This window comes from Bactrocera tryoni, unplaced genomic scaffold (genome assembly GCF_016617805.1).
Source record: "Bactrocera tryoni isolate S06 unplaced genomic scaffold, CSIRO_BtryS06_freeze2 scaffold_916, whole genome shotgun sequence".
Classification (NCBI taxonomy): Eukaryota; Metazoa; Arthropoda; class Insecta; order Diptera; family Tephritidae; genus Bactrocera; species Bactrocera tryoni.
The window spans coordinates 1-13,876 of record NW_024396562.1 but is presented as its reverse complement, the minus strand read 5'-3'; the positions used below and the strand labels follow the sequence as shown (position 1 = coordinate 13,876).

At 36.4% G+C, this 13,876-nt stretch overlaps 1 protein-coding gene across 2 annotated transcripts; it reads right to left on the bottom strand.

Annotated features, from left to right (window-relative positions):
* Positions 1-3,032: 3,032 nt before the first annotated feature.
* On the bottom strand, positions 3,033-13,692 carry LOC120782050 (Down syndrome cell adhesion molecule-like protein Dscam2). Of its 2 annotated transcripts, none has more exons than XM_040114203.1 (3): positions 13,551-13,692; positions 13,219-13,329; positions 3,033-3,489 (listed from the first exon to the last, which is right to left on the bottom strand). In XM_040114203.1, the coding sequence occupies exons 1-3, from the start codon at positions 13,675-13,677 to the stop codon at positions 3,479-3,481; spliced, it is 249 nt and encodes an 82-aa protein (XP_039970137.1). In that variant the 5' UTR covers positions 13,678-13,692; the 3' UTR covers positions 3,033-3,478. The 2 variants fall into 2 exon arrangements, with proteins under 2 accessions (XP_039970137.1, XP_039970136.1); XM_040114202.1 differs by lacking the exon at positions 3,033-3,489 and adding an exon at positions 9,971-10,123.
* Between the last annotated feature and the right edge of the window lie 184 nt (positions 13,693-13,876).

Sequence of the window (13,876 nt, the reverse complement as noted above, 5' to 3'; positions counted from 1 at the left end):
AATCAAAACACTAACTCCAACATAACCTTCTTTTTTCGAGAAAAGCACACATATTCTCTGAATAGTTCTGGTGCGTGTATAAATCCGTTCGAATATAAATACATAGTTAGACGAATTTTCTCCATAATGGCCTACTCAGCCAAAAATAGCACTGACAAGATAATACTAACTCTTGGGAACGCGATAAGCAACACCAAAAGAGAATTTGCCGATTATGAGGGTCAAAAGAGACTCCGTCAGAACGCCGTCTAAGGCTGCTTACGGTTGTATCCCATTCTTCTGTTGTTTTAATGAAAATTTCTGTTAACAAATATTTATATTATATAGAATAAAGCACCTTAAAGAGATCTTCATACATAACTAACTAAAGTGCATTGCCTTACGAAGGTACAGTTATATAATTAGTTTACAGTCATTTTACGACTATGATAATGGGTTGTCAAAAAAGTCTTGCGGTATTTTTATTGAATTTTTTTTTTTTTTTTTTTTTTGAAATTGAAATGAATTTTTGATGACTCATGCCCAGCTCTTGACCGATGCTACGGTCTCTTTCGACCGATTCAGCGATTTTTTCGCAATTTTCGACGACAGGCCTTCCGGAGCGTGGCGCATCTTCGACCACCTCTACACCATACCGAAAACGTTGAAACCATCGTTGTGTGGTGGAAATGGATGCATTGGCGGCTTGAGATGCATTTTTGCCTTTATCGTAGTAGTACTGTAAAATATGCCGTATTTTCTCTTTATTTTGCTCCATGTTTGCGACGATATAACTCACCAACGACTTAAAAGAACAACGACACGACACGACAATCAATTAAACACGTATTAGCCCGTGAAATGAGCTTTCCAAAAAGGTATAGCATGACCCGATGCGACTAAACTAGAACTACGCGCTTTCAGCGCCAACTAGCGAAAATACCGCAAGATTTTTTTGACAACCTATTAGTATACGCTCTGAAGTAAAAAATGATAGGAAAAATTTCCTAACAAGTAGGAAATTTTGTGTTGTAGTCAAAATATGCGGGGTCAAACCACCCACATTTACTAAAATTAAATAAATATTTATTTGTGATCAACTCAACTCAACTTCATAATCAGTAAACGTCAAACACCCCACAGACCTTTTGGTACAACAGTCGCAAATTTACCCTTTGGGTTTGTTGAGTCGAGTAATTGTTAAAAAAATTTTAAAAAAATAATAGTTCGGTTTTGATTTTGATACGAAAACCTGGGCTAACAGTCAACTAGAAAATTATAAACCCTCAAATATTTTCCTTACTGGGTTGCCGAATTTATTCTGATATAATGTCTCATTACTCACATGCCTACCAGTTAAAAATTTAATTAAAATATTAATTTTCGAAGACTAAGATTGAACAACTGTAACCCATGTGGATGGAGTTTTTGTTATTATTGTTGTAAATCGGAACAATTCATACTGTTAGTGCATGGTTTTATCATCGTTTTTATTTTTGCTGGTAGTTTTTTACACTCGGCTCTTAATTGATGGCGCGAGCGTAACCCAATAACCGTCCACCAAGCCGGCCGGCAAACGAACGTGAAAGCGTCTATGAAATGTTCGCACTTAAAGAAAAGCGTTAAATGGAAATAGTTGAACAAAGTATATGTCGCACTGTTTTGTGCGGAAATGGTTGCTCTTATTATTTTGCATTTGTTTTTACTGTTGTTGGAACAGCAATGTACGACAGGGAATGACGGTGACAGCAGTTGCAGTCATGCGGTCGCTGCTTTGAATTTAAATGTTATTGTGCTTATTGTCTTAGAGCCATCCGGTTTTTTCATAACTTTGGAAGTTTTTTTGTGAATGTAATTAATTATGGTTAAAAACTAAGGAATGACTATGAATTTGAAATTTCTAAATGCTATAAGAACTACTTAATTGAAATCATTAGTTCGCTATTATTTAATAAAAATTCGACTTTAGAGTTCATATTCTAATGCTGACTGAACAGGAAATTTAAAGCAGATTAAAATAAGCGATATGCAGCAGATTGGTTGTCTAAGAAAACTTTAAAAAGCTTCGATCCTGCCAAATTCAAAGCAGGTTAAAATAACCGATATGCAGGGCTAAGCAGAGTAGTTGTCAAAGAAAACTTTTAAAAGCTTAGAATATATTTTCGAATTAAAAAAACTGCGTTGATCCTTCGGAAATAAAGTGATATGCTTTCTTAACTAATCGAATATAGCACTATTTTGAAGACAGGCCTTCCGGAGCGTGGCGCATCTTCGACCACCTACACCAGAACGAAAACGTTGAAACCATCGTTGTGCGGTGGAAATGGAAACTGTATCGGGTCCATAAACTTCACAAATTTTATTGGCGGCTTGAGATACATTTTTGCCTTTATCGTAGTAGTTCTGTAAAATATGCCGTATTTTCTCTTTATTTTGCTCCATGTTTGCGACGCTATAACTCACGAACGACTTAAAAGAACAACGACACGACACGACAATCAATCAAACACGTGTTAGCGCGTGAAATGAGCTTTCGAAAAAGGCCGATGCGACGAATAAAACTAGAACTACGCGCTTTCAGCGCCAACTAGCGAAAATACCGCAAGACATTTTTGACAATTTATTTTAGTAATTTGTCTGTAATTGATCCAAAGTTTTCCCCAAAGCCATTGTTATGTTCTTTATATTTGCTTTGCTCAATTTATGATATCTCTGTTAACTCTTTTCAAACCATTGAAACTTTCTTTAAAAACCATCCAAAATCACGCAAACCAAAGGTTGCTGATGCATTTTTAAATACAATAATAATTTTGAACTCAATATATCCATTTAGAGCCGGCTTCATTTGGGAGAAGTTTCGCGTTAATTAAGAATTTCATCATTATTTGGAATGGTATACCTGTCGTTGATCATTGTGATGTTAATCACAACAATCTTCCAGCTCTCCCACAACAAAGAATATAACTTTCAAGCATTTTTGTATCTTTGACATAGATCTTACTGACTTACTTACCGAGTAAACAAACTCCAAATAATGTACAATTGCATTTCAATTTATTTATTTCATTTATTCCGATACAAACTTTGACACTCTTAGCATGGGTTTAAACGAAGAGCTACATAAAATAATTTAGGGCAACCAGTTCATTGGCAGAGAGCTGAATTCAGTAGTTACTTTCTTTATCAGTTTCCTTTCAGCTTAGGCATAAAGATATTTTGCTTTTGCGAATTTCGCACACTAATCTTATTGCCACTGCCCAGGCCTTTAAAGCTTCACAGCTTCTGTGTTTTGGTTCGTGTGCGCCATGCTGATCTAAGCGGTACATATCCTGTTAATTACTGGAAATTGTCCCTTTCGTTAAGTTTGTGGATGAAACCGCCACTTCAAAATTCATCCATACACCATGCTCCTCGTGTTGGTTAGCGGCTCTGGCAATGAAACGACACCGGATATAATTGGTCACTTTTTAACGACCAATGACGTCGTGGAAAACAATTATCATTTCATAACTGTAAAATATAAAGAAAAATTTAGCACATTAGAAAAAGGCCTACAAAAATTTCGGTTGCTTCTTCTTTAACAATAAAAAGAGAACAAAACAAATAACCGAGGGTTCTGAAATACAAGCCTTCGGCCCCAATTTAATTTAATTAGAAATGAAGTTCTTTTTAAAATACAAGACTTCGAAAATGCCCTTAATTGTATTTTATTTGCATATATATGTAATCATAGAAATCTCTACAGTATTGACCTTACTCCATGACTATTTAATATCTCAATGAAACCTGTACTAATACATACTATTTGTGGGAAGCTTTCATAGGTAACATAAACCGTTATTAGGGCATTATCCACAATATATATGGACATATGTTCGATGTAAACTCCAGTATAAACCATTCGACCACAGACCACTTAACCATTACCCATTAATAGTTTTGAGCCAAAGACAACCCCATGTCACAAAACACAATGTCCCATAATGAGGATTCTGTCTTGCTTATACACCCAAACGTCCAGCGTACTCAGTCAACCGCATCGCGCAGACTAAACTATATGCTATATTAATATATCTACATATATAGTCCAGTCATTTAAGCTTAAATTAGGTAAGAAGCTTAAATTAGGTAGGGTATACCTACCATATGTATATTTTAAGACAACTTTATCATGTCACTATACAAGTATTTACAGACATATAAATGGGTATATCGAATTCCGAGGTGAACTTACTATAATGACTGAACTATATAGCCACTTATGGTGGAGGAATTAACGGCTGACTGCTGACTGTCGACGGCTGTCGCGCGCGGATCGGACGTTCAGGCGTTGGATGTTGACAAAACACACAACTGCGCGGTGAGCGCCGCACAATGACGTCGCGTCGCGAATGCGCAATGCTGATACAGATGCAAATGCCGGTTCAGGTGCAGAAGTGCAGAAATTCAGAAACTCAAAATGTAAATCATGATGTGCTCACAACATAAATGGTAGAGACCAAAAAAGGAAAAAAAAATATGAAGAATGAAAAAAGTAAAAAATAATAATGGAATTTCAAAGAAAGTGTAACCAAAACGACAACGCTGGAGTTTAGTACTGAAAAAGGTTAAAGTAAATCAAAAAATGTGCAAAATTGATTGGTGCATTGCAGCAGACGTGATTTTAATAGTTATTTAAGATATGATGTGCTGAAATTCAAGCAATAAATATTTAGATAAAAAGTGGATGCAGTAGAAATGAGGGCTTGAAGTCGCAACGTATGTGTGGTGAACGTCTGCGGTGTTTGTTGGTGAGTTATAAGGCGCTAAATGTTGTGCAAAATTCGTGGTGCGTTGGCTGCATGCTGATCATTCATATATACTTTCATTCCAAGCAAGCAAGCGTGTTGATAATGTGCAAGTGTACTGAGGAAGGGACAAAGAAAAAGTGGTTGAGGTGAGGGACAGGTTGTGAAAAGTGTTATTACTTGCGCTTTCGAGTGTTTTATTAACATTTCTGTTATTAACGTAGTGTAATTATGTATGTGTATGTATGTAAGTGAAACAATTGCTTAACGTAATCACTTGGATGAACTTGCAATGAATTTTAATTTGGAACACTTTTCGGTGAAATTTTTGTATTTGGTTGGGAACAATCCATTTTGAAAATATTGTTATTAATTACAGTGTAGTATGAGCTCATAAAAAAAAACATGAATACACTATTCCAGTTTTTCACAATATTCTATAATATAATATGATAGATTTTGTTGGGTTTCAAAACTCGGATTGGTATTGTTGTAATACAACATAAAAGTTTTTTTAAGTTATCCTTATCATCATCGCTCATCAGTTAGTTTAGTGTACTAAGTAGCACGGTATCCATGGTACTTAATATCGTTTTGTACGTAGCACCCCTCGACATAACAAAAAGGAGTTTGGCTGAAAATATTGCTATTAGCTTCATTGAAGCTGAGTATCTAAATGAAAATGTCTCTGAACACTTCGAAATCCTCGCACGCTTTGTTTTCGTACCAGTTTATTTGTATGATAGCGTTGTCGAACCAATCTCTGGTAGTCTTTTCTCCTTTTTTTGCCATCAAACCTACGAGGAAGGTGTGGTTAGGAAGAAGGCACTAGAGGAGAGTGGCAGTGTGACTCTAAGCACCTCTTCGCATGCTCAACAAATTCAACTCAAAACACTCGTCTCTCCATTAGTTCAATCTCGTCGAAACAGCAATATTCCACCTAAATAACGCCTTGTCACTTAAACAGGGATTAAATAACCGATAATAGCAACAACTAAAGCAACCGTAATAATGTTTCTGATCTGTTGTGCTGATGGTAGAATACATACGTAATGTCGGAATATTTAACGAAAATGCAGATGATTGCGATATCAGGTGGTTTCACGATTAGAGTTCCAATCTGGAACTGTGCGTACTAGTATTTTTAGGAATGAAAAACCTGAATTTCGTTGACTAAACTATGAACTATTAAGAAACACTGAGGAAGGAATAATACTGAAAACGTTATGAGTTTCCGAAATAATTTCTGATTGGAGCCCAAAACATAGTGATAGTATGGTATCCAAAACAGGGAAAGATCACACTACAATCAACATTTTTTCGTGTCCCGCTTTTGCAAACTTATGACAAATACAACGTTGACCTCATGTCTTCAAACATGACCTACTTATTTCCCATAAACGGATAGGCTGAGTTCAAGAGGCTTTTGTGATGCTTGAGTCAGAACTATAAAAGTTTCCTTCACAAAAAGACTGCTTTAGAAAATCCATCTGCGAACTAACCTCTCATGACCTAATATTACAGGACATAAAACTGATCAGATAACTTTCGTTAGTGATTCTTATATTTCTCCAACAACCTTCGGGAAGAAACTTATCTAGCAACTTTCGTTAAAAACGAAGTTACGTGGGAGTGTCAGCGATCAAAGAACAAAGAACAAAAGAGCTTGGATTGAATGAAACGATGATGTGAGGGAGTACTTTTTTGTTTTTGCTTTTTAAGGTTTTTCGGAATCAAAGCTGACGTAAGAAAGAATAACTTCAATCGCAAAGCTGCAATATCGAAAGTATGCATTTGTTCATCCAAGTGCAAATGTGTATGTGCGTATGTATAAGAAGGTCGTGTAAGCATTTAAGCAATCGTTACCGGCTGACGATAGTAAAATTGCTTTGTTTTTATAGTTTCATATTGATGTGAGCTTTTGAACTTAATTTATTTGCTCAGAACGTTTTTGTTTGTCCTTATATTACTTATGAATATCATAGTTGCGTGAATTTGTGTGAGTATGCGTAAAAAGTCTTAATTAACATTTATCATTGCATTTTTGCATTTCATCAATGCCTCTCCAGCGTGATATGTCAAAGCGAACGCAACATTGTTCGAAAACATTGTGCTGTCTGTATGTTTGTGTGCGTATCTTTGTGTGTGTACAGTGAATGCAAACAGATTTCGTATGCAGGCTAATGAAGGGAAATTTGAAGCAACAACAACAACAAAATGCGCACCAAATGCAAACACATTGAGGTAGGACAAAGAGTTAACGCTAAAAAATACAGGTATAGCATAAAAAGAGCAGCAGTGATAATTATGAATAAAGTGGAAAAATGTAAAGAAGAAGAAGTAGAGTAACAGAGCAAAGTATGGAAAAACGCAGGTGAACAATTAAAATAGTTTTAGTGTGTGAGTGCAGTATGAGTGTGTGTGTGTAGTGCTTGAGCTGTGTTGTTCTTCTTTCATTTCAACACCGCTAAACTGCACCATATTTTCGTGCATTCATTTCATTTTAGTGGGCGAAAGCGGAAATGCCAGCATGTGCATGTGTTTTTGTGCAACTGTTTGTGTGTGTGCATGTATGTGTTAGTTTAGTGCATTTTATTTTTTAGCAGGCTTGAAAAAAATGCATTTTAATAAGTAATTGAAATAGCGTGAAGTTTAAATGCGAAAATATTTTTTACGAGTTGCGAATTACTCAGTGCAAATTAAAATATTTTGTTATTGTGAGTAGCGTGCAAATTCACTTTTATATTATGATTTGTATTACACCTTTTTTAAATATTTGTTTTATTTTATTTTCTTAATTTTCATAGTTTTGGCATGTGCAATTACTATTGGCTTTTATTGTGTATCGTTTGCTGAAAATTTTTCAAATTAATTGTTATTAAAATGTGCATATGATACATTGGCGCTTAAATGTGGTGTTCAAAAATAGTCAATACCTTTTAAAATATTTTCAAATTATTTGTTTATTTTTAAATACCACTTCATGTAATAGAGATGCTGTTTCTAAAAGCATTTAGAACCGCTTTGTGTGGCTTTAGTGGAGAGAGTGTGGCCAAAGTTATATAAATGACGCTTAAGAACTTACAGGGTTTGTCCGGAAAGTAATAGGACTGAGTCGATTTAAGGGGTCCCGGTTAATAGTTCGAAAGTATAGTGCTTGAAGAATATACTGTATAATTTTTGGAAGGAGACTCACATTATTTTAGCTTCTACAGCCGTTTTAGCAGGTAGCGGCTACATACATAATATGTATTACATATATATATATATATATAGGCACTCTAAACTTTAAATTCATTTCTCTCAAAACTATTTTTTGGTGTGCCGTTGATGAAAAAAAAACTATTCATCCGATCACTTGAAATTTTAATATGGTGTTTATAAGATCAATATCTAGCGCTGGGACTACGATCATATTTTAATTCTAAGAACTTCGATTTTTTTTCGATCTAAAACTGGTCCAAAAATTCGTTTTCAGAATCTAAACTTCAAAAGTTCGAAATTATTTTAATTTTCAATTTTTTTGGTTGTAGTCCCAGCGATAGCTGCACTCCGACTGATTAATAATTTATTTGGTTTTTATGTTTCAGATGTTCACAGAAAAGTCAAAATCAACAACAATGACACCAGGGAGTCATCTTTTAAGATAGCTTTTTTGGACGCCATTTTTTAATAGTGTTTTAAAAGCTTTATTTTTTAACAAAAGTATTTTATTACTTTTCATAAGTGTATAAATAAACTGTAAAAATTTTAAGCTGATTTGCTCATTTTTTAAACCTTAAAAAAATCAGAAAACACCCTTAATTTGAGGTTCCTAGACCACCGGAAGCCTTTAAAAAAAAACTATTGAACCAATCGTAACAATTCTTTAATGCTATCTTCGTCTATTACTATTCTCGAAATGGCCTTGAGAGCCGAGGTGCACATGCTTCTTGGATCCCCTCTGTCGTCGCAAAGTGCCACTTCGTCTCAGGATCATACTCACAGATGTATGACTCGTCACTTGTGATTACATTATTCAAAAATTGGGGGTCACTTTCACACATATTCAAATCTTCTTAGCACACTTACACTCGCCGTAATTTCTGGTCGTCACTGAGTACTTTTTGGGACCACCTTCGCGCACAAGTTCTCTATTACAATGTCCATAAATTTAACATCTGTGTAATTAAACGATTAATTAGTCAGACGGTCTGAGTTCAAAACTTTGCGGAGACGGAGTCATACTCTCCAGCACGGTCTTCATCAGCGACCTCTTCCCGGCCCTCCCACAAAGAGACCTGGGTGCCACCAGAAACACACCTGCTTGCTAAAAGCAGCATCTGCGTCAAGCCTATAGCAGTTATATCAAGCGATCTCGGTCGCCAGATTCACCGAGTTTCACAGAGATCCCTAATCAGCGTACCTCTGCTTTCCTAACAGAACGCTGCCTTTTTCGGCTTGCTCCACTCACAGAAATACATCGCTTGAAAATGTTTGTTCTGACTCTCTAGATCCTCGGAGACAACTGACCAGCCGCTCGCTCGTTAGTTAGGAACGGCCTCCACCGAATCCAGTCGGTGCGCGCACGCTACGCAGTACAGTCGCGGCAGAAGAAAATCAGTCCTATTAATTTCCGGACAAACCCTGTAGATATACGATTCTTTTCTTTTCAGTGTTTCCGACGTTGTTTGGCTTTTACAAACTTCGTGGCAAGCTTAATATTGCCCATTCAGGAGATACTTATTTATTTTTTTAGAAAACTTTTTCTTTTGTAAATGATATAATAAAATTAAAAACGCTTTCTAAGTTTCTAAACCTCTGGCCACTACTTTCCGAATATATGCTCAAATTTAGTTATGCTAAACATAAGTGATTTCGCAATAACTTTACCGAATACGTAAAACCAACAACAATAAAATTCGGCGATTAATAATGAGTTCACCACTTGCGGGTTTTATTGTATTTTTTTCGTAGCTATTTTCGTATTGTTTCAAATACAAGTTCCAATATTTACCAAAACTCAAATGGAGCTAGGCGCAAACATTTCATCATTTTGCGGTTTTTCATTAACTACTCCAGACAAATTAAAATTGGTCTGGTAAAATTTCCAAATTTGCAGCCACCCAACATGGGCAGCACATCGGAGCACCACTACCAATGTTATCAACGAAAATTTCGCCTCATCAACTGCAACCTCAACTTCAACTTTAACTCACCCAAAACTTTCACCTCCACCGTCCGTTGCGCCGTGTAGTTGTGCTTGTTGCGGGCGATGCAAGTGTAGGTTCCCTGATCGGCGGTGCGTTGCACATTCTCGATGAGTAGGGTGCCGTTCTGAACACGCTGTCATATATTCGTTGGCAATCTGACGCCATCTACAATGGAAATGTGCACGTACATGTGTGAGTGAGTAGCGGAAAACAAAACAATTACGTGAATTTTTTGATTTTTAATGAAGCATTAGGGTAGTTTGTTTTATAAAAAAATTCCTATAATTCTTTAGTGACGTTAATCATAAAAGTTAACCTAGTTTTATAAAATATTACTAGCCAATTTGTCTCTGGGCGAATAAAACAACTTAAAATGCTCTAGTTCGAGTATTTTTACAACTTCCGGCGGTCTGAGAGACTTAAAGAGAGAGTTTTAAAGCATGTTTTTTTTAGCTATTTAGTTTTCAAGAGGAAATATAACGCTTATATTTTAATATTGTGGTCAAATTATTTTCTTTGTTAGAAATAACGTTTTTAAGTAAGAGCTCTAAAACAGTTTTTTAAATAAAACAAAAACGGTTTGCAATATTAATGAAATTCTTTGTTTCTGCCATTATTATGGAACTCGATTTCTCTTGCCCGGCCACCGCGGCTTGGCTTGTTGACATATACCATAGACTTGACGTAGCCCTACAGAAAATAGTCTAACGGCGTCAAATCGCACGACCGAGGCGGCCAATTGACTGGGCCATTTCGTGAGAGAAAACGTTCACCAAACTTGGTTTTCAGTAAATTGATTGGGATATTCGACTTATGCCGACTTCTTGTTAGAACCACATATTGTCATATCATCCAATTCTGCCCAAAATATTCTGTTATCATTGAGCGGTAGCGATTCCCATTCAGAGTAACGTGCCGGTCTTGATCATCACAGAAGAAGTACGGCCGAATGACGCCGCCGGCCCAAATACTTTCACAGGAATAAAGAATTACATTGATATCTCTGACCGGATTTGTTTTATTAAAAAAAACGGTAGAAACGCTCTTATTGAAAACCCCACTTTTAAAGTTGTGGCCGCTGATTCCGAATTTCAGTAGTACTCGTAAATTTTGAGAATTTCGACTTGTTGTTTCATCGTATGCCTTTCCGTGATAAAATGGTAAACCTTACTGAAGAGAAATGTCAAAAGAGCGGGAAAATATATAGCTTCGTTTGCAGTCCCTATCGGACTACTTTTGTAGTACTCTATTGAAAACCCCTGAATCATAATTTTTTTTTGATGATTTCTGGCAAGAGACGGCCGCGGCTGGCTATAATAAATTTAAGGCGAGATGCCAAATTTTCGACCACTTTTTGCAGCAATAAGGGCCGTATGTCAGCAATAACGTGACGAATATTCTCTTCCAAGGCATTAATCGTCTCGGACTTATCTGCGTGCACAAGCGACTGTATGGCATGTAGCACCGTCTTGTTGGTACCAAAGGACATCTACATCAACATCTTCTAATCCATTGACCGTAACATTATGACTGGATTCATTTTTGAAGAAATGTGAACCAATGATTTTCTTTGCCTATAGAGCACACCATACCGGGGTTTTTGAAGATGTGATGGCGTCCCAACAATAGCTTTTAGAATATCATTATTCCTAATGCGATAATTTTGTTTATTTTCATAGCCACTCAACCAAAGTGAGCTCAATGGCTAAGCTAAATTTTATTTTGAAAACACTATCCGTGCGAAGATGGTAGTTAACCTTCAAATCTTAGGGGAGTTGGCTTTAGAAAGGCTCCAAGCCAATATCATTCGGCAAAATCTTCATTAAGTGAATTCGGGTTTTCTTCGATACTCTGATCCATAGCAGCAATAGCGAATTACCGGGTCTGTCGGGCGATTATGTCGGCCAATATTTGCACAATTTGCATTTTTCCGGAGTAAGTCTGTTAACTTTGAAATGTCAAACGAAACTGAGTATATATTAATAAACAGCTGTCAAAAAACCAAAAGTAGTGCCACACGTCTAAAACTAGCATCCCTATTGAATAAAAAAAATATTTATTTTCGCTGGAGTCCTGGCGATCAACAGTTAAAATTTAGTATACAAAATATGGTTGTCCCGTCTTAAGGCAAGTCAGAAATATTTTCTCTATATTTATAAGAGCAATTAACTTTTTTAAATTTCTGCGACAGATGGCATAACACCGGCTCAACTGCGGCGAGCTGTCGCGATTTCAAAAAATTGATGAGTGAACGATTTTAGATTGGGAGGCAGGTTAGGGGTTCTTCATGCCGAAAGCCGGCAAAAGAGTCTATATCGTCGCCAAGGAGATCAGATCCATCATTGTATCCTCTATAGAAAACGTTAGAGAGACTAATTGATATATTTTTAACAGGTAGTATCCAAGAAACGGCCTTCCAATGGTCATTCAAGCATATTGCAAATGCAGTTTGCAGTGGGAACCTTCTCTCTCTTTTTTTTAAACTTCATTGTGAAAAACAATCCGTGGGGAATGGGGCAATGCGTGGAGTGTGGGTAGAGGCACCTTACACTACCGAGTGATTATCTATGCATTGTTGAGAGAAAGTTCTTGGCTAAATCAAGGGTATCTTAACATAATAAATATATATTAGCGAGAACTGGTTTTAATAAATTCTACACTTCTTACTCGAGTGTTACACATTTGCCAGATCAATGCTACAACTCCGCGTTTTTCATATACATATTCAGATATGAGACAAGTTCAAGGCACTTTGCCGATAACTGATATCCAACTAAATTAGTTTTTAATCTGGATTTACAAAGGACTTTACTTAGCGGTCGGTCTCTTACCATCTTGAGGGTTCAGCCAGACTAGCCTAGCCTGTGAAAGCAAAGATCCGCGACAATGGAACAACCAAGCTCTGGTTAAGCTTGAGCTTATTAACAAGTTGATTTTCGATATATGCTCGAGTGAATATTTGTTTTCATTGTATTTAAGGATCACCCCAATGTGATCAGATGCGTTCCAACTAAACATGAAAGCCCCAAAAGCATCACTTACCACATGCTGCATGCCACATTCGTACTCTATACAATAGTCAATAAACTCGTTGAGCGGAAATGCTTGCAGAAGGAGCATTTCGTTCGCAAGGTATTCTTCTCATTGAAACCGACCGACTGTAGAAATGCTGAGCTGTCAGCAAAGTCTATATGAATGTTATGTGTATATTTGTTTGTGTGCTTGCAAATTAATAAATATGAACGCACATGCACGCTTACCTTTCTCTATGATGATACTGTCGATTGGATATCCTGCCACAGGGCATTTGAGAAAAAAGGTCTTTCCCGCCACTGCAGATAGTTTTGGCATCATGCGCACATATGGCATACCTGTGAGTAAGAAAAAGAATATATATTTGAGTAACCTTGTAGGTGTGTAAAAAAGCTAAGCAAACAAATGAAATATATGAACTTCAGCGAAAAGTGCGATGTTCATTTCCACAAAATTTCCAAGTACATTAGAGCATCCTGTCAATCGGTCTGGGGGTGTCATATGTGTTTTATTAATATTTCTATGTGTGAATATTTATATTTATATTAGCTCCACTCACCGTAGATGTTTAAGCGTGCCGAATGCGATGCTTCACCTGCCCGTGATATTGCTTTGCACTCGTATTCGCCACCATCTTCTGACTTTACTGCAGATATGTTGACATGGCTTATAACATCACCAAACATTGTGACATATTGTCCAATCATAAGACGGTCGTTCTATGGGGAAATGCCAAGTATGGTGTTAAAGATTTTAAAATTTGCTAACGAGTATAAAAAAAAGTGTTGACTCAAAGGTAAATATTAAATTATTATTTGCGCAGTGAATAAGGTAACCAGAAAAAGACAAAAAATATCCTAAATTAATATTTACAGTATTCTATAT

Coding starts and splice junctions, on each gene's coding strand:
- LOC120782050 (XM_040114202.1), bottom strand. CDS start 13,677: ATGTTTGGTGATGTTATAAGCCATGTCAACATATCTGCAGTAAAGTCA. Junction 13,330..13,550: donor GGCACGCTTAAACATCTACG/GTGAGTGGAGCT, acceptor TCTTACTCACAG/GTATGCCATATGTGCGCATG. Junction 10,124..13,218: donor CAGTATCATCATAGAGAAAG/GTAAGCGTGCAT, acceptor TTTCCATTGTAG/ATGGCGTCAGATTGCCAACG.